Source organism: Bombus vancouverensis, chromosome 10 (genome assembly GCF_051014615.1).
Source record: "Bombus vancouverensis nearcticus chromosome 10, iyBomVanc1_principal, whole genome shotgun sequence".
In the NCBI taxonomy this organism is placed as follows: Eukaryota; Metazoa; Arthropoda; class Insecta; order Hymenoptera; family Apidae; genus Bombus; species Bombus vancouverensis.
Genome location: NC_134920.1, coordinates 10,850,001 through 10,877,988, shown reverse-complemented (window position 1 = coordinate 10,877,988; position 27,988 = coordinate 10,850,001). Strand labels below are relative to the sequence as shown.

General features: G+C 44.5%; 1 protein-coding gene across 4 annotated transcripts in view; it reads left to right on the top strand.

The window, feature by feature from the left end:
- Imp (IGF-II mRNA-binding protein) overlaps nucleotides 1–27,988 on the top strand; it is a 61,184-nt gene that overhangs the window by 23,228 nt on the left and 9,968 nt on the right. For 3 of the 4 annotated variants that reach the window (XM_033336922.2, XM_076622281.1, XM_076622280.1), the window contains exons 2-7: nucleotides 12,062–12,235; nucleotides 12,363–12,743; nucleotides 12,874–13,126; nucleotides 13,232–13,588; nucleotides 15,100–15,351; nucleotides 15,457–27,988. The exon at nucleotides 15,457–27,988 is cut by the window's right edge and continues 9,968 nt beyond it. In XM_033336922.2, the coding sequence (XP_033192813.1) occupies nucleotides 12,062–12,235; nucleotides 12,363–12,743; nucleotides 12,874–13,126; nucleotides 13,232–13,588; nucleotides 15,100–15,351; nucleotides 15,457–15,681 (1,642 nt within the window). In that variant the 3' untranslated portion in view covers nucleotides 15,682–27,988. Of the gene's footprint in view, nucleotides 1–6,283; nucleotides 6,419–12,061; nucleotides 12,236–12,362; nucleotides 12,744–12,873; nucleotides 13,127–13,231; nucleotides 13,589–15,099; nucleotides 15,352–15,456 lie in introns of those variants that run through there. The other variant, XM_076622279.1, reaches the window with a different exon arrangement.

The following is a 27,988-nucleotide window of genomic DNA, read 5'->3' as shown; positions in this document are numbered from 1 at the left end:
ATTTGAGAGCCTACACGAGGATCACGTTTATCACGTATCTCGTAAAATACCTCTTGTTCTTTCCTCTTTGTTGCCCCTTACACGATATTCTTTCATTTATCATTCGCGTTTATCATTTATGCGCTTGAAATAGGTTAATCGAAACTTTTAAAATAGAAACCTCTCCCGCGGCGATAGTGCTAGGTTTCACAAGAACACGCAAAAAGAGAATCTCGTACGAATATATAAAAGGAATCACCTTTGTTGTAAAACTCACGCCCTGCGAGGCATTCGAAAAGATCTCTTCCACTTTGCATCGCATAAATGTTAAAATAGCCCGATGTACCGATACGAGCAAACATCTCGTCAGCATCTCGTCTCCCTTTTACCATTGACAATTGATTTTAAGGGACACTTGTTGCTGGGGGGAAGTCGCGTTTGCAAAGGTGCTCGTTGCGATATCTAGCTCTAAACCTGTATATCGCGATCAAACGCACGTTTCAAGCACACCTCGTTTACGATATCGAGGCGTGCAATGCTTCCGTGCATTCCTGCGCTTGGTAACAGAGTGATTCATTAATCCGCTTTAATCGCGAGTATCGCTCGATAAACGTACTCCGGTGCGCGATCGTCTTGAAAACTATTACGCGATCCAAGGAAAACCTGTCACCAAGGCAAAGCGGCCGGAACGAGCACAGAACGCGATTGCTGCTGCGCCTTTAGCTGCAAGGCAACTCGACAATTCCGTACTTCGCGTTCGTTGGTAGCTGTCGCTTTCGAACGATCCACGACATAATCTCGAGAGAAATCGATGCAGTTACGGTCGTCGGCGTGTCATTACGCATCCTAGGCGAATATCACACGAATACACGCAACTCTTCGAGAATCGATCCACCGAGATCAACGATAGAATAGATCGTCGCTCGACTCGTTATCGCGCGATCTACGGTATCTCCGTTTTCTTCCTCTCGATCGAGATTTCCTCCTCCCGTTAGCGTTTTCCACGAGCTTTTCCTCTTGGCGGTTTCCTTGGACGTCGTTCGCGCGTCCTCGGTTTCTCTCGATTCGTCCTTTTCTCGCTCGAGTCACCGGCTCGCCTCATATTCGCCCGTTTGTTTCGCATTTTCCACGCTCACATCGAACCTTCCTCCTCCTCCTCCTCCTCCTCCTCCTCCTCCTCCTTCTCGTCTCTCGGTCGCGTTCTCCGACGGCTGGTACATGTAAGTTGCAGACCAACTTGCTAATTCGTCGCGCAGAAATATCTCGAGCCCGTCTGCGGCCGCGTCTCTCCTCTCGGATCGTTATTGTGAATTTCGTCGTCCTAGAATAAACTTCTCTGTCGGCTTAGCGCTGGACCGAACGAAGAAAAGAGAGCGTCGCGACGGCGACGTGCGTGTCCTCTGCTCTTCCACTACCGCGCTTCTCCCGCCTACTCTCCTCCCTTTTTCGACTGTCGGCTTTTCAATGTCCGTATTAGCGTCTCTTTTAACCGCCGGTTCGCCTTGTTTCGTTCAGAATTATTGAAGCGGCGGTTGAATGAATTCGACCAGCCCAAATTTTATTATACGCACGCCTAGCCGCGTCGAAACGCGCGCTCGCGCGCGCCTTCGCCTCCCGGTGTAACTCGCAGTTATGCTTCACCTCGTAACACGAGACGCGATAATCGCTCCTGCAAAAATTCACTGTACTATCGTAACGTTTCCACGATGCATTCTATCGGTTCTACGTTTATTTCCAATAAATATCTAAATACATAGGCGAGTCGTTCGCAAGATAGAACGTCTTTTAAATTATATCGCGATTACTCTCGACGATAATACGATTGGATTTAGTGCTCGTCTATGAAACGCGAGCATTTACGAAGGAATCGTTTTAAAACGGAGAGCATCGGGATTCGAGATTAATCTAAATGACCGGAAGAGGATCCCGATTCGACGTTCGTTTCATCTATGGCCACCGTTTCACCTTCGATCATTGTATCGTTAAACATTCAACGTCCGTGTGCACGCTGACCGAACCGAATTGGACGATAATTTTAGTCATGTTGAAATCGATAACCGTGATCGTGAACGCGACAAAGAAAGAGCCAGGAAGCGACGGAGAGCCGGCTTTCTTCCAAGAAACGAAGACATTGACATACGCTCGTAGAACGTCGGCGGATATGCAAAGAGGAAATTATCAGTGGCTACCTGGAAGTGGCAGTGACTCGTTGCGTATGTGGGAAATCCCCCCGAGGATCGTTATTCCTCCCCTTCTTTTGCATTGCAGAAAAGCAGATCGTTCTGGTAACAACGCCACGATAAAAGGGCCAATGGTGCCTCCGTGCTATGATTACGTCAGTGGTCGCCGGTCTGCATAGCTCCGCGGTGAAATTGACGATGATTCGTCGCCGTTCCCGCGCGTTGACTCATCGCACCTTTCCTATCCTTTTCTCCGTGCTTCTTCTCTCTAACTTCCAGTTCCTTCTATTCCCTCCCTCCTCTCTCTCTCTCTCTCTCTCTCTCTCTCTCCCCGTTTCTCGTCCTTCTTCTCCTCTCCTCATGTTCCTCGTCTTCTGACTGACGCGAACCCCTTCCCGCCGCGTATGGTTCTTTGTCCTTTTTTATCGTCTTCTTCTTCCACGAACCGGCCGGAAATCGTTGTCGCGTTCCCGAGCGCGCGCGCGGTTGTCGACGCCGTTAAGAGCGCCACGTGTGCCTGGCCGGTCGCGCTCTTGCGCTTTCGCGCTCGGTGAAAGGTAGCGCTCGTAATTGTATACGATTGTAATTGATGCTCTGGACAATTTATCGATACCTACCTCGTCTTTCGCGGGCAGCCGGTGTGTGCGAGTCGAGGTTACACCCCCCTGGCCCCCTTTTTTCTCCCGAGAAGGAATTCACGTATATAGGCCGGTTTTCTCTCGCTCGCGTCTCTATCGCCTTCTACGTTTCTCCGGGCACCGTGTGACGCGTGATCGTGAATCGCAAAAGTTGTTTTTCGAGCGTGCGCCACTCAATGATCTTTCCCAATCATAAACACGGAAAGCGTTGATCCGGAGATCGCGCTCCAGCAGCCTCGTTCCTCTTCTCTCCACGATCTTTCCGTTTCTTTTCCTTTTCTCCGCTATCTTCCAAGGATTATTTTCTCGCCCAGCTATGAAATCGCTGGCATTGCTCGAAGCGCCCGGCATCTCGAGAGTGAGAAAGAGTCCGCGCCGATGAAACCCCGGTGGCGCTAACGAATCCCCTTGGCTTTTATCGAGTGTAATAACTTTTCGAATACAAAAATATCCGAACGTATCGCGTTACAAGATCGCGCCGCTATTTAATCATCGTGTGGCGCTCACCCTGTGCACACCGGCGTATTACGTTGCGTCCACTCGTTTTTCTGCCCCGCTTTCACGATGTTTACAAGCGCGATACGCGCCCCAATAGCGATCGTCGAATCGGTCAACGACGTCGAATGAAAAATGTTAACGAGCCGACCGCCTGGGACGATCGCAATTCGTAGGAAAGCCTAGTAAATATTTAACGAAAGGGGAAAATGAAAAACGACGAAAGGTGGAACAATGGTACTTACAATTAGCGACGCGTCCATCGAGCTTGGACAGGTGTTTAAAGAGTTCGAATGTAACGAGGTTATGACTGAACGGAACGGGCGGGGTATTAGCGTGCGCTAACTCGAGTCCAACCTTCGTGACAACTCGATATTATTGAGTTCAAATAAAAGCCTCCTTTTGTTTCAGTCGGTGGCCGCGCGGAACTTGAATGTAAAGTTAAAAATAAAATGACCGTTTAGCAGTTTGTATATCGAGGCCAGTCGCTATAATAGCGACAACCGCGTGCCGGAATAGGGATTCCGGCATTAACCGGGACAAAGTCAATTGAAATTCTGCCGCATAATACTCGAACCGTCGATTCGTTTTTGTTTAATTCCTCCTGGCCCGTTTCAATCGTTTCGCGCGCTCTCTCTTTCTCTCCCTCTCTCTCCATCGCGCTTGCGAATTTCTATGTCAGTTGTGCAACATCCACGGATTTCTCTGCCTCGGTATACGCGAAATTTTCTCCGCGCGTGAAATTCTTTCGCTCGCCATGCTCTCTTCCTCTTGCTAAACTTCCTCTTCCTCTCAGGGCACCATATTATTTTTCATCGATCCGCAGGTATAGTTGAAGGTGGAGTTGAAAAAAATATCAAGTTTGCATTTGAGAAAGGCTCGCTGGGCTGTCAGCGATGCTGCAACATCTTCGTTAAACGAGCAAAGTTTACGAGTAAGTTATCGTCGATCGAACTTGCAACGCCCTGGTTAATGATATTACGTGATTTAAAGCAAGACTTTCGACGTCTTTCGAACAAAGTCGACGTAAGTTGCAGCACGTAATCGGTCTAATCGAGTCAGGTCGGAGTTGGGTCATATTCATACAGAAAATGTTCCTACGTCCTCTTATAATTGTCCATCTTCTTTGCCGTTTCTTCCTCATAATCTTTTCGCGTTAAGCACGGATTCTTTATAGATAGAAACGTTTAGACGAATCACGAATGTTACCGATAATACTCCAAGTGTCCACTGAACGAGTTTCGCGTTCGAGACGGCGCGTTTCTTACGGGGGTAGCGACTAAGCGATCGCGGATTTTGTCATTAGATGCTATTGACCACGAAAAGAACTTAGTTGCCAACGCGATACGATACGAGCGTAACTACTAGTCAAATACGACACTGGAGAGATTGGAAAATTACGGGAAAGCATATGGTACAAAGCAGTAAAAATCCGAATGGTTCGGAACGGGTGGTAGAAGGCAAAGCGGCGAGCAGAATTTCAGCCGCGTAAAACTCAAATGGGCGTATCTGCGACTTTCGCTTGAATCGAGTCATCGCTTGCAGACGGTACACAAATTATCTATATATACATTGAGTAAGAAAACCGTATCCGCGTCGAAACCGAAGACACAACGGTTTACATCGGCGACGTAATAGGAATTCGATGGCCGATCGTTGAATATCGAAAGTCATTTTTCTCGAAACCATCGTTCGATCGGACACAGTCCAGTTTGTATTAACACGGCAACATTCCACGCAAAGATTTAAATAGAGCAACACGAGCTCTCTATAGTATACTTCGTTACGATCGAACGAGAAGCGCGAGTGTAATCATGAAAATTGGGACGACGAGTTCTTGCTCCGGCAGATCGGAGGCTGAACTTTTCATGAAATTGTACCGTTCATAACTGTACGCTGAAAATCACTCGGTCCGATCGTATAATCACGAAGCATCGAACGTAATTTCTGCACGATCTTTAACGTTCATCGAGGATTGTTGCATTATTGATGCGCATAGGTAGATACGTACACGCACGAACGCTGCAATCTAACTAGTTCGATCTGTATGCGTGGCGAGAACAGAAAAAAGTTGCTCGGGTCGCGTTGAAAGCTCTGGCTGATATAAACGATTCTGCTATTATAGAGAAAACTACTGGAACGCTATATAAACGGGCGCGCTATAGTCGACGCGGCGCTACTCGCAAATCTAGATCGCATCGTCCATTTATAACGCGTAATCTGTTTTACTCTTTACGTGGGCATTGGATTAAATGGGATAATTCGAAGGCATAAGCGGAACACGCCGTAAACCGTATAGGCGGTGTGGTTTAGTTACGGGAATAGGAAGGTGTAGCATCGTCGTTTTTGTACGCGACGTGTCGTTGTCAATGGACGCGAACACCGACTCTGTCACGAAGGCAGAGTTCGTAGATCCAGAGCGCCGTGAGTCATAACTTTCGATATGCGCGCCACGACCACGTTGCGTTTCGTATTAGACGCATAGGTCGATCGGTGACGTCGCTTCCATTTCTTCTCTCGTCGCGCTAGTACAACGAATATAACGTGGTTGGAAACGGCGAACGCGCGTTACAGCTGTTCCGACTCTCATGATACGCGTACACCTTCCCGAAACCCACGGAAGAGTAGATAAGTGTTCTGGCGAACGTGTAACAGGCTGAAATTTACAACTATCGTGTAACCGTACCGATTACACCGTTTCCGGCCGATAACTCGGCCAGTAGTTTTTATCGAACAGTTTTTCCGTCGTTCAGGAACGTGTTATCGTCGTGGCCGTCTTTTTCCTCTAACTCGTTGACCCTTGGTTGCAGTGGCGACGATCGCGACCTCGATTCGACGACGGTTTTACAGGCGCCAAACAATGTGGCACTAAGCTTTCTCGGCTAGTCGGTTGCTACGGTTGCACGCGGCCACCGCATCGTTGAAACCTGCGATTCGCAACCGGACCGCCACGCACTTGAAACGTCGCTATCGTATCGCGTTGTGACTCTTCGAGGTACTCGCTCGTATTATACGGTCGCTGTATCGATAAGGTATCGAGGCTGCTTTCAATAATTTGCGCTCGATGCAGAAGACCGAAATAGAAGGAAAACGGTGTTTGAACGGCGCTTATCAACCGAGCTATAAGTACGCCTACCCTTTGCCTCTTACATCCTTTTTTAAATGCCAGAATTTGTTTATACTCGTCGATTCGAATCTTCTCTCGTCTACGAACCGTCTTGGATATTTCATCCGAACGTTAATCTGCGTTGTAACGTTGGCTATCGTCGATAAGCGGAATATTTAAAATATCGATATATTGTTTCTTATCGTAGTAACTGCAATAGCAATCGCGTGTGGCGATAATTAAAAAAAAATTGTTATCTGGAAAATTATGCCGTGACTAGGTATAAATTTTTATCGCGCACAATACTGGTCGCGTGTTTGAATATCTCGTACAACCCATGTCGGAGTCCATTTCAGTAGCGAGTATCGTAGATAGCGTATTGCGGATACCAGCGATATTAAACAACGGTGCCAGAATGATCTTACGCTACTCTATTTCGAACGTTAACGAGTGCTAGGTAATATGTATTTATCATGGATCGGGAGATACCGAACGCGGTGCATGAACGTTCACACCCAAGGTGTGTCAATATTAACAAGCTTCCGCGGGAATCTTATCTTTTTCGTCGACAACGAAACGCATCGGTCGCGTATCGCTTTTCAATACAACGCGTTATCTACTTGGTTCGCTTCGTACGTCTCGACGCTGAAAAACTTTCAGAAGCATAGTAAATCTTTCTACCGGTGCTGTCGAATATTCGTCTTATCTGCTACATTATGGCCGATATCTATTGGATTTCATTGATACACGTAAAACGGTTAAAAATAACTCGTGCTGGAGCGTTAACCCACAAAAGTTAAGCCATCCGTGAGCTAATCCGTCAAAGTATCAACTTATTACACGCGAATCTTCTTTTTCTCGAAACTTGATATATTTAAATTACGGTCGGATACAAAATTCGGCTGTCTTCTAATATCTCTTCTCTTCTCTTTCCATATCTTTTATCCTTTAAACGTTCCTCCGTCTATCTCTCTAGTACGTGGTCAAATGGTTGTCTGTCCCATCAAGCGGTTCAATCGGTGAAAATTAACAATTTAATAACCGTTTCGCTGTCTTCGGTTATATCCGATTTATCAAATCCGTGGAAAGTGAGTCCGACGAAGCTCCATCGGGCGAGCGCGTCGCTTCCGGCTCGAACACCGGGAAAAATCACCGAAATTGTCATCATGTGGCGCCCATTCACAGAGCCCAGCACATCGTATACACGTGCGTGGCATGCACACGCACGCGTAACAGGCAAGCGGAGTACACGTGCCACGCACCCGTACAGGTACATGCACGTTACACCGAATTGAGACGCCAACTTCCCTTCTAACGCTCACACGTGAATGGGAAAGAGGTACTCGTGGCCAGAAAAAAGAGGCATCAACCAGACCTCGCGCGTGTATATGTAAATGTTGGCTGTGTGGCGTATCTGCGCGCTCGAGTCGCGTTGCACGCGCGTTACCTGTGTGCCGCGGACGCGTAGTGTACGTGTGTTGGCTGCCGCGCGCATCTGCAACGTACGCGGTGTGTGCTGCAACCTTTATTCGGCGCGGCTGCAGTTTTACCTCCTACACGTTTTTGTCGCGAATCGTGCGCATACTGTATATGTAAAGCCACGCTGCTGGCACGTACATGCCACTTTCCCTTTTCAAAATCGATTTTGGCGCCGTGCGCCCCGCCGGTTCAGTCAACGACGTCGACGCTTCTCCGGCCAGGACCGTACACGTTCCATCGAGCGCCACTCTGTCGCCCAGTTTCTTTTTCGGCTAATATTTATTCGTCGATCGTACGCGTTTTAGCGCGAAAATAGCGTGTGCAGATGTTTCGTAAGTGCAAGTACCGTTTTGTCAAATCGATGGAACGGAAGCGTGCGTTTCGATTGGATCTGGTCGTAGGACGAACGTTTTACCTGGCGTTATCTTTCAACTTGTGTAGACTTGTGATGTTAACGTGGGAAAGACAACAGCGGCTACGGCAACGACTTAACGACGAGTTAATAAGAGACGAACGTTGGCGAAAAAATCACGCGCACCATGTAGACGGTAAAACGCGATTAAAAACGACAAACGCGCTACTACTTCGTAGATTGCAAGTACGGTCCGGTAAAACGTATAAATACGAGCAACGGGACCATAAAACTCACAGGGGATGATTACACGGCGTAATTCCCGGTGCATCTCTAAAAAGCAAGAAAAAAATCGCCACACGCGTGGCTCGCGCGCTAATTACCCCTGCGTAAATGTGCTCCATTTTTACGCGACTAGCGGCGCGTAACGAGTCCCAATTCCCTTCACAATTAACTGCACCGCATTACGACCCTCGAACTTTTCGTCAACTGCCCCCTCCCCCTGTTTCCCCGATCTCCATCCCTCCCGCGACCCGCTTCCGACCGTCGCTTCCTCCAGAAGCGGCCGTCCGAGTCCATTGGCTCGTTAAACGAAAAAAAAAGGAGCAAAGTAGAGAAGAAAAAGAGAGTCCGAAAAAACGTGTCTTAGGCGAGATCAAAAGCTCTTCCACGGGGGTGACCCGTGGTCTGCGGTCGTCGCGCGTCCATCCCTGTCGGTATGTGCCTCGGGCTCGGAAAAGGCTCTCTTTCTCTCTCTCTCTCTCTCACTTACTCTCTCCCCGTCTTCCTTCTCTATCTATCGGTTTGCTCTTGTGCTCTTGCCGCGCGTCTCTTTCGCTTCCTCCGTCGCTGTGGTGGGCGTACGAAAATACCGCCTTTCGTTAAAGGTGAACGGACGAAATCGCGAGTTACACGTGCGTGCAAGATCCGGCAAGGGTGATGCGTCGGCGGGTGTGCAGGACGGGGGAGAATAGGAGAGACAGAGCAGGCCGGTGGTCAGGAAGGGTAAGCGAGGGAAAGAGGCGCAAAAAGGGTTGAGGTTGGAGGTGACGTGGTGGTGGTTGGCGATGTTGGTGTGCGTTGGTGGGTTACTGCTCTAGCTGGTTCCTCGTGGAGAGATAGGTTGGTGGGGGTGGGGGGTTCGTGCCGGTGGAGGAGACGGACCCGCGTGCCAGACGAAACCGACGATATCAACGTTCCCTTGCGCACTCCTGCATATATACCTCACACCACACCGGGTGCCGCCGAAAATCCCCAAAAGCACACGAAACAAAGGCCTGCCTCCGCTCTCACCCTCGCTGCCACCCCCGCGATTCCATCCTGCCACCAAACTGCCGTCCTCCACCCTTTGCACGGTTCTCACTGTAGCCCCGTAACCCGTACCGATACACGCGTGCAAACGAACCTTCTGTGTACGAACAGAGACATAATATCGACTTTTCTCGGTCGAACGTGTTGTCTCTCTACAGGCGCGAGCACGTGCACGTCCAAGAGTTCGGTTCGACGAGCCTCGAACCTGCAGCCCCCGACGATGGACAGAGAGAGGAGTCTCTATCGGCCACCCAGGAACGCGTTGTGCTCCACGGTAGTTGTTCGGTTAAGGTTTTCCGGGGGGTTGGAATTAGTTCCATCACACACACGTAACACGCGCGTCGCCCTCTCACCTTTTGTGCCGTACCGCCGTTCGACGCCGTTTTATTCGTCGTGCAAGATTTTACGCCTATCTCCGGAATCGTCGTTCGACGATCCTTTCGATTGGCGCCAACCACCGCCCAGCGGTATTCCGTATTTTCACGCGTATTTATATCGGATATCTCGGTTACCCCTCGACCTTCTTCGACGGTAGAATTTTCGCTCGTCGTTAGTTTCGTTCAGACGCGAACAGGACGGGTACAAGACGCGATATTATCGCGAGCACGAGCCGACGCGTAGCTATATGATTAAGTAATATCCGTTATCTTTGCAAATTGTCCGCGGAATGGGAGAGTAATTAGCAGCGGGAAAAATTTGAATTTCACGACGATCTTTTCGCCCCGCGATGCAGCACGCCTATACGCGCGTTTAATGCCCACGTGCACTGCTTCCGTGAGAAAAAAGACGGCGATTGTTTTACTTTTTCGATGGAACCGACCGAATACGCGATTATCCGCGTCCTCATCGGGCCGTAATAATTGGCCGAGCACGAGCTAGGTCGGTCGGTACGTTTTCTTCAAGGTTAGTCGAAAGCCCTGACGCTGAGTGGGTCGGTGAGCTGAAAAATCGATACGTACGAAAGTGAGAGTCTCAGCCGTTTCACCCTCCTTTTCCTTCTTCACGTTCCGCGTCCTCTTCTTACTTGCCATTTGGTTCATTCATGTTGCGTCGCGCCCAGTGCCGTGGCTGCGTCCAATTTCGCGATTCTTCACCCCTTGAAATTCGATTAACGTGGACGCGAGTATATCCGCGAAAAGAGGAACCGTAGGAATATACCGACGTAATGAACGCGAAACGAAATTACTACGGGCTGTTTCACATTGCCAATTTTGCGGCGAATTATGTTCGAAGAGAGACGCACAGACGAATCGAAGGCGCATTTGGTATTTAGATAGGGTACGGGTGGAGTTTGTTTTTGATTCGCGATGCCTTTCATGTTGCGCCGTCTCCCTCGCAAGGGCCGAGGAGCAGGATAAATTCGACGTGGAGATGTCGAACGAAAGAAAGAAAGAGAAAATGTCAACAGGGGCATCCGCGCATATGCGATCTTTGCCGATGACGCTCTTGGCGAGAACATCGTCGAGCCTCTGGGATATGGTAGACTCGCGTTAATTTATAGATCACCGTGTATCGTCGCGAATCGAACGGCCCCTCGTTGCGAGTAAATTTCTAACTATTGCGCGCGATAAACTTTTCGCTATCGAACTTTTTTCAACGATATCATCGCTGTTCGCTCTCTTTATTTCGCGTAATTAGTTTCTTTATTTTACGTAATTAGCGATCGTATCGTATTTACAAACGCAAAACAAAACGAAAACTGAACTTACAGATAATCGCAATAACACGATATAATAGCGATTTTCTCGTAACTAGCGATCAGCGATCCTGGTATTTTTAATTCTTCTTCGTAGAAACTATCATGGAAATTGTAACGCGTTGGTGTTCCATTCGTGACGAATTCCTAACATTTTATTCTTTTACGCTGTATCGATGTTTTTTATATTGTAACGATATTTTCTCGACTTTTACGAAATGTTTACTCAAATGCGGTAAAAAAGTTTGAAGAAGCTGTTGTAACGAACCGGCCTTGCAATTTCGATTGGTAACCGTCCGAGTACGTTCGTGTTGACTCGCCGTATGCTCTTTCCTCGTCGAGTTGATTTTTGTTTAGCAGGCACCGTCCTCTTTGACGATCTCAAGCCGATACCGAGAAATTCTTGACCCAAATGCTGCGTTATACTTACATACGTTGTGCACGACCAACCATATATTCTCGTTTCAAGAAATTATTGACGATCGATGATTTTCCTGCTTTTTGCATTTTTTTTTTTTTTTAACTAGAAAAACAACCGTTTAACTTTAACGATCGATTTGCTTCTCGCTTTTAAATGTACTAGCCTGCGAACTAGGTCTCGTTTTTTATTCAAGAACTCTTTGCTCGCACGAGTTAGTAAAATTACATCGATTCCCAAGCGTTTTAACCGCGATAATTTTAATACGAGCGTAACTGAAAAACAAGTTTCTCTCTCCTTCTTGTCTACACGAATCGTACACGCGCCATCCTCACGATCGACCCTTAACGTAACGAGACCAGGTGTAACGTTTGCTAATTGACGTTTCTGAATTTCTTTTTTTACAGCGGTGCCGGATCCAAGGTTATCGTAAACAACTTGCCAGCTCAGATCAGAATAGAAGATATAGAGGCCCTGTTCTCGAACTGCGGTCAAGTGCAGTCTGTGGAGAAATTGTCCTCGCGCGATCCTAATTTACAAACCGTCCTCATCAGCTATGAGACGCAAGAACAAGCACAGCAGTAAGTTTCGACGTTGTTTGCCGCGGAGATAAACCCACGTATCATCCGGTCCATAGGCATTTTTCATAGTCGACGTGCTTAATCGTAATTGTTGCGGTCTGACGATCGTCTTTTCGCCGTTTTACAGGGCTGTGAACCAGTTAAATGGTCACGAGTACGAGGGTAGCCCGCTAAAAGTGGAAATGTCTACGGTGGAGAACCGACGTAGAGGCCGCAGCCAGCGCAGCGGCGTAGCTTATTCCGGGGTTTCGGGCTCCGGACGGCAGGCAGACTTCCCGCTCCGTATTCTTGTACAATCAGAGATGGTGGGAGCCATAATCGGTCGCCAGGGCTCTACCATACGTCAGATCACTCAGATGACGCGCGCGCGAGTCGATGTTCACCGTAAGGACAGCCTCGGTGCTGCTGAAAAAGCTATTACCATCTACGGTAACCCAGAGAATTGTACGAATGCTTGCAAGAAAATTATGGAGGTGACGCAGCAAGAGGCTTACGGTTTGAGTAAAGGGTAAGAAGCTTGAAACGCTATCCGCTTTCGAAATTATTTTGCAAACGATGTTACGTATGAAATTTGCTATACGCGTTCGTATAATGGATGCATGTGTGTTTATTAACGCGCCGTAACCGTTTGTCAACAGCGAGATCTCATTGAGGATTCTTGCGCACAACAATTTGATTGGACGAATTATCGGAAAGGGTGGTACCACCATTAAGAAAATCATGCAGGATACAGATACGAAGATCACCGTAAGCAGTATCAATGACATCAACAACTTCAATCTCGAGCGCATTATCACGGTGAAAGGCAGCATCGATAACATGAGCAAAGCTGAATCTATGATTTCCAGCAAATTACGCCAAAGCTACGAAAATGATTTGCAAGCAATGGCTGTAAGTGTTAGAAGTTACGCGAAGTCATAGCGAACGAATCGTTTCAAATATTATGCCAAGTTACGATCGAGCTTGTGTAATAACGAAATCACATGATCGTTACAGCCTCAAAGCTTGATGTTTCCTGGTCTACATCCAATGGCTATGATGTCCACTGCTGGTATGGGATACAGCTCACGTGGTCCGGGCTTGTATGGCACCGGACCAGCCCCATATCCTTATCAAACCAGTTTGCCTACGCAGCAAGGTATTCCAATAGGCGATACGCAAGAAACTGCGTTCCTCTACATTCCGAATACGAGTGTAGGGGCGATCATAGGAAGCAAGGGTTCACACATCAGAAACATTATCAGATTCTCTGGCGCCAGTGTGAAAATCGCGCCAATCGAGCAGGACAAGCCTGTAGAACAACAAAATGACAGAAAAGTAACTATCGTCGGATCACCAGAATCACAGTGGAAAGTAAGTTTTGCGCAGATGATAGTAATACGTTTAATTCCTTATCAAGTAAAATCTAATGATTTTTAACGCTAAAAGTCGAGGTTCGGGCTTAAAGAGTGGAAAAGTGCACGTTACTGGCAGATGAAAGATCTAGAAATCGACGTATCGCTAAAATTTCGATTGTCATAACGTTTTGAATTATATAAAGATAATGATAGGTATAAATTTTATAATATATGTATAAGAAAAAAAAATATATATATATATATGTCGGAGATGAAAGGAAAGCCGAAGCCCTTCCTTGGAGATTTTGGGAACATCCTCTAGTACCTTAGCCTAGATTTTATTATAGTTGTAATTGTTTAAGATTTGTAATAAGCGAGATTGGGTTCGAGGTGACAATCGGTCGCTGAACGTAGCCACGGTCACGGGATGGATGTTTTATCTAACGGAGGTCTGGAGTGGTTGTATGTGTTTTCCGAGAAGTGTGGTTGTGGCGGCATGCGGCCTCGAGAGCGGGCCGAGCCACGTGTGATGTTGCCTCGGAGGTGCCGATGCAATGGGACATACATTGTATTTAGTAACCAAAACTCCAGGCAGAAACTGCCTAGCAACGGCGTTTGGAACTCTCTCGATGCTTCCAACGAGTGTGCCTAGCAACGGCGTTTGGAACCTTCTCGATGCTTCCAAACGGGGATAGAAAACAAAATGCAATCGTACAGGGAGAAAAATCTCCACGAGGCTGGCATTCTTGCGATTGCCTTGGAGAGTGATACATCGAGCGTTTTCGAGGATCGCATTTGCGTCTAAGTTAGTTTCGCTTAGTAAGGAGTTATCCCGGTGACCGTGGATTCGTTTGAACTCAAACATTGCTAATAGTATTATTTAATTTAATTATTCGTAGATCGTATTATTCATTAGGCTTAGTGTTTGTTAGACTTATTATTAGTTGTACTTATTATTTGTTAAGCTTAGTGATAGACCTGTATATACGTGTAAATAAAATCTCGGCTTTGTGAAACGATGGCTAGTCCACATGAAGAGTCGTCGCGCGCCCAAAATTCGAATCCTGATCCGACATATATGTAAGATATTCTACGTAAAGAGAAGCACAAGTTTTACATAGATTTAACGAATGTAAAGAAGGAACTAAATAATCGGTTAGATAGCGTGTAGTTACTTCGTGGCTTAGTAAGTAACAGGTTGGTTTGCAAACGTCAGGGTTCCGTGTTCGAATCCCAATATCTTGACAATTGTTTCTAACTGGTTTTTATCGTCGATAAACGCGTAGAAACGGCTAGTACTCGATTAACCTGGTCTCGTTTGAGAAGATGCGGTTTTTCTATGCATCGTCTTGAAAGAACAGGGAAATTAAAATATGAAGGGTTACCCGTACCAATGACATGTTGCACTATGCATGTACAGTTGGTCCCGTTACAACCTTCGACATTCCTTTTTTTTCTGTTCAAGTAAATGTTATTCGTATGGTTCTCCTGTAACGATTATACGACACCAATAATATTCGCTTTTAGGCTCAATACTTAATTTTCGAGAAAATGCGCGAGGAAGGATTCGTGGGCGGAACCGAGGACGTCCGATTGACAATCGAGATTCTCGTACCAAGTACTCAAGTTGGCCGAATCATTGGCAAAGGTGGACAAAACGTTAGAGAATTGCAACGTGTAACCGGAAGTATCATAAAGTTATCGGAACAACAATCCACATCTCCTTCTGCCGATGAAGAAGCAACCGTCCAAATAATTGGCCCTTTCTTCTCTGTTCAGGTATTACGCGCGTTACCGTTAAAAATACTTCAACGTTTTACGATCGCTAAAACCCGACAAATAAAATATATCGATTGATATTTTTGCTTGTTCTCTGATTCACAGTCGGCACAGAGAAGAATTCGCGCTATGGTTCTACAGTCATCTGGTGCACCTGGAGCAGGTGTCGCAGGCTCACGCGCTGGTCGTGGTAGCAGCCAAGAAGGTGGTTCTCGTACTCGAAGAGATGGCAGTGCCACGTCCCAACAAGGTGGCACAGCGTCGCAGCACTCAGCTCAACAACAATCTAGTACTTCGCCTTCTAATCAACAGCAATCACAAAATCAGTAACGTCACTGAAACTTACATGACGCCGACCAACGCCTCAGAAAATCCGTTTGAATCGCCGGGGTGGCCTTCGTCGCTTTGACATTCTCTCGTAAAAGGCTACGTGCGACCTCCTTCTCGCGGGCTATGTATCCTTCGATGTGCATGATACGAACGGTACTTCGCGAAAGCTATCGGTTCAAAATGTCACGTACAGTACCCGCGCGCGCGCGCGCGTGCGCACACACACACACACGCATGCAATAGGATCGAATAATATTTAAAATCATAATATATAGGTTTGATTCGGAACGGTAAGATGTGACATGATCGATGGCTGTTCTTGTCTTGTTTCCTCCCCCAGCTCCCTTTTATACCGTAGTTCGTCTTGTACGCGAGTTCATTTGTCGTAAGTACATTTTGTCGCGCGTCACCGAGAACGCAATAGATATAGAGCGTTTTATTTTTTAGACAGATTTTTGCAACAGAACGAATGGTAAATTACGTTATTGTTGACCGATTGCCATCGATCGTGACACTCGGCCTACGTCGTGTTCAACAACGAGCCTCGTGGCTCAGGATACACAGCTCTGTGAAACGAAAGCGATGCAGAGCACCGCGTTGAATCAGACGGAAGTGTGCACGTTAGCCAACGAATACGCATCATGCGAGACGAAGTGAGACGAAAAATTTGCTTCCTGCCCATTCGAAGCGGGGATGATAAGTTATAATCGATTCGTCCGTCGAAGAGATATACAGATTGTTCGCTCACTTCTTCTACGCGCGTTACAGCACGTTTCGTTGCAGTTTGCTTAATTCAGAAGTTGAAGCGACGAGTGGCACTCGAACGAATCGATTACGCAACGTTAACGAAACCACCTCGTCGATGAAATAGGATACGATGATAAGAAAAAAAGCATACACAACCTTATTACCTCATTCATTACCGTTAAAGATTTAATATGATAATGAAAAGTGAAACGAGAGAAAGGATAAAAACCAACTAATCTAAAAAAAGAAGTCTACATAATATTAAAGTTATAATAATATACAGAGAAGTTAAGTAACGATTACACAATTACGTTATACATGTTACTACTACAACTACTATTATTACTAGTACTATTACTACTGCTATTAACTATCTACTTACTTCTACTAAGTACACTATACAGGAAAGCGGTTTTTTTTTTTTTTTTTTTAAAGAAAAGAAAAGAACTACTCTAGGTACAGTTTTTTTTATATCACAACACAGAGAGACATTAATTAACGAGACTTAATTATCGAAGAAAATGTGAACGAAACGTGACTCGTTCTACGGTTAGACGTAAGCCGGAAAGTTTTCATGGCAGATTCCCTCATCCCCGCCCCTCTCGCGCCTGTAATACCAAAGAAGCGATTACGAGTTTTTGCGTATTAGTGAAGTGAAAATGCGTGACATGCGTATGGCGCGTTGAACGCTCTACTCGCCTCAAGTTCCTTGCAAGAGTCAAGAAGAGCAGCGGGAGGGGCGAAAGACACAACGTAGACGGGTCGCGTCTGCTGGGAATCGACGAGTGGTTATTGGCGTCGAAAACAGCAAATGGAAGGAGATACCGACGAGAACAACATCCTTCGTCGTCGAGTCGCTTTTTTGCAAAAGTGATCGGAATGAAGAAACTGAGTCAACTACGAAGCAAAGACGCTTGCAAGAAAAGAGTATAAACGAGAGGATGAATACCGAGGAATTGTTCGACGTTGTACATGGAACGGACGTTGTTTCGTGCTACGAGAAGGATGTTCCGCAAAGAGAGAGGAAGGGAGAATGAAAGAGCGACCGTTGGTACGCACGAGAAAGCGAGAATCAATCGCTTTCGAGGAGAGGACAAATGTAAGAAGTTTCAGAGACCGAAAGAAGAGCAAAATGATAAGACGGTTGCTACTAACTATGAAACCTTTTCAGGGATTTTTACTTTATAAATGAATGTAATAATGTGTGAGTGTGCGTGTGTTGAATACTACTATTAATTGATAAGTAATTAATTACTGGTTAGGCTTATATGGCAAAGAAATACAAGGAAGATAGATTAGGATAATCGAGAGGAAAGAACCGCAGAAAGGGGAAAAGTGGGAAAAGTGCTGGAGGTGGAAGAGTGATATTTGACGAGAAAAAGGCATCGTGATTATGTATTTGATGTCGCTCTTCGCCTCGTGATGCGAGCGTGGATATCGCCAGCGAGTCATCGAATAAACGAAGATGGTACGTCTGCGAATTTTTAGGAAATTCCGGTCCTCAACGATCTTTGTAAATTCTGTAATTATTTCTTTTTTTTTCTCTATTTTTCTCTTGTTTTAATTATATATATATAGATATATATATATTATATAGTCGTATCACTATTAGGATAGCAAATACTATTACGAATACGTTAAAAAATTTAATAAAAGCGTTAGAAACTCGCAGCGATATCGCGTTTCCGGCACGGCGCGTACTATCGATCACGATAATTCTTACGATTCTTTCTGCGGCAATTGCTTGTATATCATCAGCGAAAGAGATAATACAAAATTCGAGAAGAGTTCAAAGATCGAGTGTTTTTAACGTTGAAGAGACGATAGGTGGACGCGATGGAAAGATAACGTTTTCCATTAACGAAGAATATTCGTGACCGATTGCGCGTAACTCCTAAAAGTCTTAAGTTTTGATTTATGAAAGCAGAAGCAAAAAAAAAAAAGAAGGCATGAGTCTAACAAGTTGAAGGATACGATGGTTCGCACATGCATCGTACGGGCAGGAAACGTTTTCGCTCGAAACGGGAAGATCGATCGTGTAAGAGATTTTATGGGAAAAAACGGAGAGTGGGAGGGAGAGTTGAAGAGGTAGATGAAAGATGAAAAACACGGTGAAAAGAAAGCTAAACGTTTCAGGACTATTTAAAACGGTGAAGTGAATTTGCACTAATTTATCGAAAGAGACTCGAGGAACTGTTCGACGGGCTAGATCCGTTTCAGTGATTTATAAACGTGACAGAGGATAAAAAAAGAAAAAAAAAAGAAAAAAGAAAAAAAAAGGAGAGAAGATAAATTAACGGACTGACAGACGCATCATCGCGTGCCACGAGAAGAGTATTCGCAAGTTCGTTGAATCTCTCCGCCATCCAAGTTTCATTTTGATTCTATTATAGGAACCCTGTCATCGTTTCGTACGTTTTAATTTCTCCTATCGATAACAGAAAGTTTCGCTACCGGCAGAGATTGTAAATCACCTAGCGTTAGCCAGATTTCCTTGAAATTTCGTGGCGCGTGATCGATGCTCAATTAGTACGTTGAACCTGGTGGCCGGCATTCGCGCATAGCGACGAAGACGGTAATCCCTTCCGGTTCACGGAATTGATCGGAAGACAGGGTCGTCGACCGTCGGTTCACCTCATGGCATTTGGTATGCGTTTAGTACAAAAATACACGAGTTTAAGGTAGGTAGGAGGGAATCCAGTTTTACGAAAGAGAAAACGTGTACGTTGAATGGAAGGGAATTGTTATATCGCGTGTTAGGATTTTTGTTTATCGGGTGAGAAGGCAAACGGATTACAGAGAAACGAACTTCTGTTGAGTGTGCGTAGCAATACTACTACTATCGGCGGATAATGGAAAATTGAACGATGGAGAGAAGGTATGCAGAGGAAAAAATAAAGAGACGAACGCGAGCGGTGGAAGCTCGGTGCGCCAATGCTCTCCGCTCTCTTGGCTTTTTCTCTTTCGCTGCATCTCGAAGAGGAGGAGGAGTAGCGCCGGAAGGATTAGAAGCATAAGGAAAGAAAATGAGAAAGAAGACACGACGATGCAGAGAGATAGAGAGAGAGAGAGAGGAGAGGAAGAGAGAGAGAGAGAGAAAAGGAGGGCGGTATAACGAAAGAAGCGAACTCGAGCGAGGACAGAAGGAAAAAAGAGTTAACGACGCCGGATTTGAGTGGAAAAGGAAAAAGAGACAAAGCGGATAGAAAGGGAAGAACTACGTGATGAGAGAAGCGAGATCGCAACGTGAAAAAAAGCGAAATGAATCTAAGAGTAATAAGTTTATTTTTGATACCTTGTTGGGGAGATCTAAGTGAATCTTTCTTTTTCAATTTTTTTGTTAGACGTTTTTAATAACTTAATGAATTTTAACGATATTAATAAAAATAAAAAAGCGAAGTGCGACAAAGAAAGTCTGAAATGTTTTTTAAATAGAGTTATAAGGAGATTATAAGGTGGAAGGTGGTGTAGAAGAAGCGAAGCGAAGTGTTTTTCGTAAAAGAATATGTAACTTAAAGATTTAAAAGAAAGAGAAAAAAAAAAGAAGAAGAAGAAGAAGAAAGAGAGATGAGCGTAAAAGAGATGGAAGAGATAAGATAAAGCAAGGTTTAAAAGGGCACGGCGCGCAGCTTTTTGCGCTGTGCGCGTCTGTAGCTCATCAGGGGAGGGGGGGATAAAGGAAACTTTAGTCGGGTAAATTGTATAATATATTTAATATATTTGGAGAGAACGGCGGCGCAAGGTCCGCTCGGCAAGCGAACGTCGTTTCAACGGCGAGCGACAAAGGCGATCGGGCTCGCAGTTTTATGTGACGCGATTTTCGTCGTTGTCGCTTCCTGGAAATGCTTCCTCGCCCGCAGGCCTTCGCTTCCGTACTTATTTATGAAACGTAAATATTTAAAGAGACGAGAGTGATTAACGTTTTGTAAAGTAAGAATAAAAGAGGATTAAAACGAAGAAGAATAAAAAAAAAAAGAAGAAAAAAAAGAATAGAAAGAACGGAAAGAAAAACGAGGAAAGTGCCAAGAGACTAAAATGAATATGCACACAGCAGTAAGAGAATAACGGAACAGACATCGTTTTATAGAATAACCACGAAACCATAGAACGATAAACGATAAACGTAAATCCGCCAGATAAAAATCCATAGAACAAAGGGAAGATGCAACACGCGACAAAACGAAGATACGCAACGGTTTCATAATCATCGGCAACAACGTCGAATTAAACGGAAAGATTCGCTTTACCGACCAAAAAAAATCATTTACGCCAATTCGAAATCACTTGACACTCCTTTTTCCTGAAACGACGATACACATCGAGGGAACACGTTCGGAATTCATTGATTTTTTCGGCCAAAACAACGAATCCAAATTTTTCACGTATTTTTCCACGGTCGATCGCACGCGAAAAGCGTGCCAGAAAAAAAAAAACGACAGAAACGCAAAATGTATAGAGAAGCACGACGCTAGTAAGAGTTACTATCGCTCTTTTCACAGAATTTCGTTGTTGCGCGGCGCGAGTGAAGACACTTGGCGGCAACAACGAAATCCATCGCCCCTACCCCTTTTCGGAATATCTCTTTGTAAAAAAAATAAAAAAAAAATAAAAAAAGTAAAAAAAAAGAAAGAGAAAAAGTACGAATACAAAAAAAAGAAAAAAAAAAGAACAGAAGAGAACAAGAACGAAAGTTCGTGATCCGCACAATCTGCCCCGCACGTGAATTTTTACACCTTTAACTCGTTCATCGATCTTTGATTCATTTTTTCGTTGCGCTAATTTTCGAAAAACGAAATTTCCACGACAAGACGAAGGAAGAAAGCTACCGTAACGACAACAAAAACGAGAAACTTGAGGATTCAGTAGCGTAGAAAGTGAAAAAGACGACATTGTTTAACTTCGTTGCTCGTCCACAGTACTTGCACTCTGTTTCGACGATGAAAAAAGAAATGACAAGTAACGAGAATTCGAGAGAATTTATGGTAATATACCGCGCGAACACGATAAATGCAAAAATCATATACACGCAACAACTTGATGAAACATTGAAAAGGAGAAAGCACACCACAACAAGCATCGCGATAACACGGAGATGAAAGTTAATTTTCCGGACGATTCCTCAGCATAGCACTTCTCAAACGCCACGTAGGAAGAGAAAGGAAAGGGATAGAGAGATTTGGAGAGAACGTGTCAAAAGCCCGTTCGCACGCTCGGGAGAATGTACAAATCAAAGTAACAAAACTTAAACACAAAAAAAAAGAGAAAAAATGGAAAAAAAATGAATATGAAGATTGAATAGAAATTATTAATATAAATAGTAATAACTTAAAGAAAAGAGAAAAGATTTTTAACGTTATAAATTATTACGCGCGTGAATTAAGAGGCGAGAAGTAAATTAATCTACTATTGGTTAAGAATACCAAGAAAACGAATGTACAAAATCGAATTATCGGTAAATTTAAATGTTAGTATTCTAGAATATTTTACCGTGAGAAATCGCACTTATCGATTTAGAATTGGGGAAATATAAAGTAAGCTCGACGCTTAAGTTAAGATTTTCCATATATCCAGCGAGACAAGTTTAAGATACAACACCAGGAACGGAAAAGTATAAACAAATAAAAGATCGTATCATGCATCAGCTAACAAAGTAACTTTGTCGACGAAGAAAACGAGAACAATTCCTTCAATCGAAGCGTGAAACGTGCGTAACTTCAACTATCGTATGCGAGCCTCGACGAAACGAAGATAAGAAGCAGGAAATATAAAAAAAAAAAAAAACGAGAAAATGGAAAAAAAAGATACGGGAAAGAGGAAGAAGAAGAAGAAACAGAAGAAAGGGAGAAAGATTCTTTCTTTTTTGTACGAACGTCCAATGTCGTCGTCGACCTATCACCGACGACTCTTCTTAAGCTTTATCAAATTTTTATCACTTTCTTCGTATAGACTATTTGTACGACGGAACAACGGTCATTTTGTGTAGTTTTTTATCGAACATTTTTTGAAGAAAAAGAAAAAAAGAAGAAAAACAGAAAAGTGCTCCTCCGCGAGGAAGAAACTGCGCACGCTGGTGCAGTCGTAGAAAGCACGCCCACGCATAATAACATACAGTAGCAGACGAAATACACGAGATGAAAATTCGCATGAGAAAACCGGCACGACGATGGACAAACGACGAGAACTTTTAGCGAAGCTACGCTTACCGTCGCGGTATTAGAAAGAAAGTGGACAGCGAAACAAAAAGAGAAATCCAGAAGCAGCGCACAGAAGAGGCGAAGGACGCGTCTAACGCGTAACAGCTACGCGATTCGCGAGCAAACTTTCGATGAAACGGCATAAGATACAAAAAAAAAAAAAAAATAAAATAAAACGAAAAAGAGACAAAAAGAAAAAAGAGAATAGAAAGGAGAAAGAACTCCGAAAGAGACTCGATGAAATAGACGATTCGCCACGTACGACACGGTGGCCAAAATTTCAAACAAAATCTTCCATTTCCGCGCACGTTTTAGATACATCATCGTACATATAGCAACGACGCACATCACCTTTCTTACAGTTGGATCTACCACATAGTCGAAGGATCAGCGTATCCGCTCGACGCCGAACGAGCCGACAAAAATCGTTCGGAGAAGATAGAAAGAAGACGCGTACGTACACGCGTACTCTCGACCGATGAAACGCAAAAGGCACACAGGTTTCCGGCGACCCATCCTCTACCGTTGCGATGAAAAGCTTGAACAAATCGAGGAGAATACGAATAGAGCCCACGCTACACAATTTTGAAAGGATCAGGTTGCCGAGGTGAAGCTCCCATCGACTATATCCCACCACTCGTGTACGAATAAGATCCGCGCTGTCGCAAAACGTTCTCGATCGCAAACGATCAACAGCGTGACGCTTGACGATCTTTAATCGGTCTTCAGACAATCACAGCTCGATCCTTCCAGTTTTGCTTTTCAATGCTTTACCGTCGTCGATGTCTACGCAACGTAACATCCATCGTATATCGCGCATTCTCTTCACTCGCTCGTAGACCCGAGACCAACAACCTTTCAAAGAGAAAAGAAAATGAAAACGAACGAATCGGCAAAAAGACAGCAAGGCTGTACGATATCCGTCATTCTCCTTCGCGGGCATTGCTCGGCTGTCTTCGATGCATACCGTTATACAAACGAGACAGAACATAATATCAGGGTGGTTGTTTACGCCGATGTCACCTTACAATATACATATTATTACGCATTACGACGAAGAAGAAGAGGAAAAATAAAAAGAAAAAAAAAAGAGAGAGAGAAACCGAAGGGATCGCGATCGGTTCGATTCGTCATCGACTTACACGATCCTAATACTAAACACGCAAGAATATGATATATTTATATATATATTATAGAATATATATATACGTGCAAACGATTCGTGCACGCGGTTCGTGTTCCGCGCAGAGATTTTTACAATAGTAACGTATGGGTTATTATACGACGCTACTTTGGGGATAGAAATACGAGAAGACAATGGTAATATCGAGAGGCGATCATTCGCCCGACCCGTCGTTGCCAACAACCGATCAACGTTACAGCACTTGGTATTTCTTTATTGATAACGATAATAATAATAGTGATAAATGAATAGTAATAGTGGTAAGGGATATAGAGTTTATCGGGGAAACGACTCGAACGGTAATTCGTTGCGAGTTACCGTTATCATCGTTTCACCGTGAAGACGAGATCGCGCGCGCGTATTAGAGAGGACAGGGGAAAATAGAAAGACGAAAACATACACCGACAAACCCTTGTGAGAAAAGGGTGTGGAAGATTATTTTGGGCTTTAGTATTAGTATTTCGAGATAGCCGGAGTCAAGTGTGGCAGTTCAGATTTTCGTAAGATCGCGAAATAGACCGCCGGTATGTTAACGCAAAGAGTTAATGGAAGCAGTGGCGCAGGAAAACGAGGATTACGAGGGAAATTTCGTTTGCCGGTGGTCGTCGTTCGTGTCGGCGTTTCGTTTGGCGGGCGAAGTTCGCTCGCGGTCCATCGACTGGCATCGATCGAACAAGGTTGCCGTTCTTCTTCTTTTTTTTTCTTTTTTTTTTTTTAATTTTGCCCTTCGAACGAGACGCGGCACGAACGCTTTGGCCGGGAAACGCCGAGAACGCGAGATGGAATCAGGGCTGCTGAATCGTATAATTCCGGGTCGAGAAACGGTTGCGAACCGAATACGCGGTGGTAAACGAGGGCCTTATTGTATACAATTTGGGCATTGTTGTTAATGTAACAGGTTCAAGTGATATCGGTAAGAGATAATATATCGGATAAGGTTTCTTTTGTTTAAGACGTGTGGCACGCGCGAATTGGGCGCGTAAAGAGGGATGAAAAAATTTGGTGAGAAAGAAGCGGAGCGAAAGGGAAACTAGAGCGAACGTGTGAGAGAGCGTGAGAGCTGCTTGATCGGATGATGAAACACGCAGAAACATAATCTTTAAGCAGAGCTAGGATTCTGAATAGAGTGAGAGAGACAAGTTTAAGAGTGAAGACGCGTCTTTTTTTTTTTTTTTCAAAGAAGTCTTAATATATTATCTATTATTAATCCTATTGTTGCCAATAATGGGCATTATGAAGAAAACCGCGCGGGTATGTAACTTATTCTCTACACTGCATTTACACTCCCCCGAATTTCCCCAAGAAGACCTTGTATGCATATATAGTAAACACACATTATACACTATACACTTGTTGTACATAGATATATATTATATGTAAAGCTTAAACTTATTAACGAAACAGATTTAGTCGATGTGTAACGGATAGAAGAGGAATTATGCAACCCGTGAAAAATAGCCGTTTCGTCGCGTATGGGTGAAAAGAGCGAATGAAGTATTTTTCTTTTCTTTTCTATTTTTTTTCTTTCCTTCTTTGAGACGAGCGCCATCACGATGCCGCGCTTTTGTTTTTCTTTCATTTTAAATATAAGCGAAAGTGTTTACACATGGTGCCGCATGTTATACGGGTAACGCGTGACCCTGTCACTACCGTTCCACCGTCGTCGCTCTCGTCTCGTACTTCGATGCAGAAACTTCAACGATTAATTATCCGTGCGCAGGTAGGCGCACGCCAACTTTCTAACATCGATCATCGTTATACCGAGAACCGATCGGATATTATATACAAATATATTAATATATACATATGTAATTAGAGCTTGGTTCGAACGATGCTCGTCCGAGACCGGACGAAACATGCACACACACTGCCCGATCAATGCTGTACATAAGAGAAAGTTATTTTGCCAGAAACGCGATAAACAGGAAATAAGATAGAAGAACGAGACAGCGTTCCGACGAACGATACGACACGATCGGTCGAGACGCATCATCGATCGTGTTTCTCATATCGAAGGACCAAGATTCCTCGAAGAGATCGATTCCCCAATGACTGGATCTCTTTGATCTGTCTCGTTGAACAACGCCGATCGCCAATAATATACGTAACGAAGTTACACCAGTTAGTGGTGTCGTCACTGCCAAACGAGACGAGACAGCGGCTCGACGAAACGTACAACATTCTCCTAATCGTTGAAACATTCACGCGACACTTTAAACAAGGACGACCGCAAAGCACGAGCGAAGGATAAAATATCGTATAGTTGTCAGGGTGTGCCGTCGTTCATATCGATGCTCTCTCCAGCGAACTCGTGCGACGATCGAGGATCGCGTGAAATCGAAAGAAAGCACGCGATCGGTCGTCGCTAATCGAGACGAGATGAGTAATACTAAAACCCAAAATAGCTGTTTCCGGCAGTTGGACCGATCGAAGGAAGTCGCACTAGAGACGGAGAGAAAAGGCACGTTAGGAGAGAGAGAGAGAGAGAGAGCGAGAAGCTAAGAAGAGAGGAAGGGAACAACGATGTTAACGAGAAGGAAGAGCTTGTTTTTCATTCATTCGCTACCTCATGGGTTAACTACCGTGTATCTTTTCTAATTTGGCGGGAAATAAAGGCACCGCAAAGCGGAGAGATGGAGGAAAGAAAGCAAGAACGAAGAAAATACAAAGACACGACGCTGCAAAGCGTACAAAGAAAATAGACTCGTATACATATAGTTGTTCGCGTTTTCCACAATTTTTTTTTTTTTTTTCTCTTTTATTCTTTTATTATCGAGCAATTTTATCAAGCGGAATCGTTTTGCGTGGGAGTACGCGTCGCTGAACGACAACGCGCCGTTAGAGTATAAGTAACGTTGGCGAGTGTTTTCTTGCGATTTTGTTTTTTTTTTTACACCAATCCTTGGTTTTTCTGGTTCTTCTTTATCTCCGTTGATTCGTCTCGCGTTCTTTCGTTCGACGCGACCGTTTACCATTTAATTCTTTGATCGCAAGAAATATTTATACACGTTCTTCGTTTTTCCTGTTCGGTTTACGCGTTTGTTTCGCACGATTGCCACGTTCGTGAATGTTGTTCTGTTAACCCGTTTGCCGATACATTTTATAACTTCTTTTTTATACATACATATATATATATATATAGATATATATAGATATTTAACGCATTTATATCTTATTTTTCCGTTGTTACAAACGAATACGCGCAAACTACACACAAACACGTAATACACATGCCAAGCCTCGTGCCAATCGTACGCTGCAGAGAAATTCCAACAAACTCGAAAGTGGAGAACCGTTCGATCGCGAGATTCGAATTGGTTTACCGATCGACGCTTACATATGTCGCCGCACGTTTTCATTCGTTTAACGATAGATCGCGGCCAGAAGAAAGGCACTACGAACGCTTTTCGGTCAGGTCAACATTCGCGACAAACCGATACACAGGGCTGTACATGTACGTTCTACGCGTACTCTGCATTTCGTAGGCACCGAAGCACCCAAAGTGTCCGAGTCGAAACAGTTTCGTCAAATTGGACGACCGAAAAAAAAGTACGAGTTACGAATTCCTTTTTCCTCTTTTCTTCCTTTTCCGGGTGTCTTTTTTTTTTTTCTTTTTTAGAAAAATCGTTTCGACGATGGCGCTAGACGTTCGAACGCGTAGAAAATACCGTTGCGAGTATGCAGGCGATCGCGGGACCATATTAATTAACCAAATTGACGAGAAGACTATCATTCTTATATAGCAACGTAGCGAATGTTTCTAGCACTCGCCGAAACTCGATCAACGAAAATCTCCGATCGATTAATAATTCCTTTAACGACGTTGACGATTCGCGTGTAATTGTTTTTAATTTGCTCGAAACTGTTGGTACTCGGTACTCGGTGCTGGTGGAAACATCGACTTGTCAAAGGACGATAGATACGCGTAGAAACGCAAAATAACAAGCAAATTCGATATCGAAACAGCAAACAGTCGGAGCAGCCCAGAAATGGCGAGAAAAGAAGAATGCGCGAAGAGAGAGAGAGAGAGGGAGTGAGAGGAACGATGGTAAAAAGGGCGAGATCGATCTTTCGACAACGAGAATATTATTCGACCCTTCTTGCTCGCCACTGCTGGCAAACGAACGAAAATCGCCGATCGATAGAATTTCGGTATTTACCAGTATGCATTTGCGCGAACTCG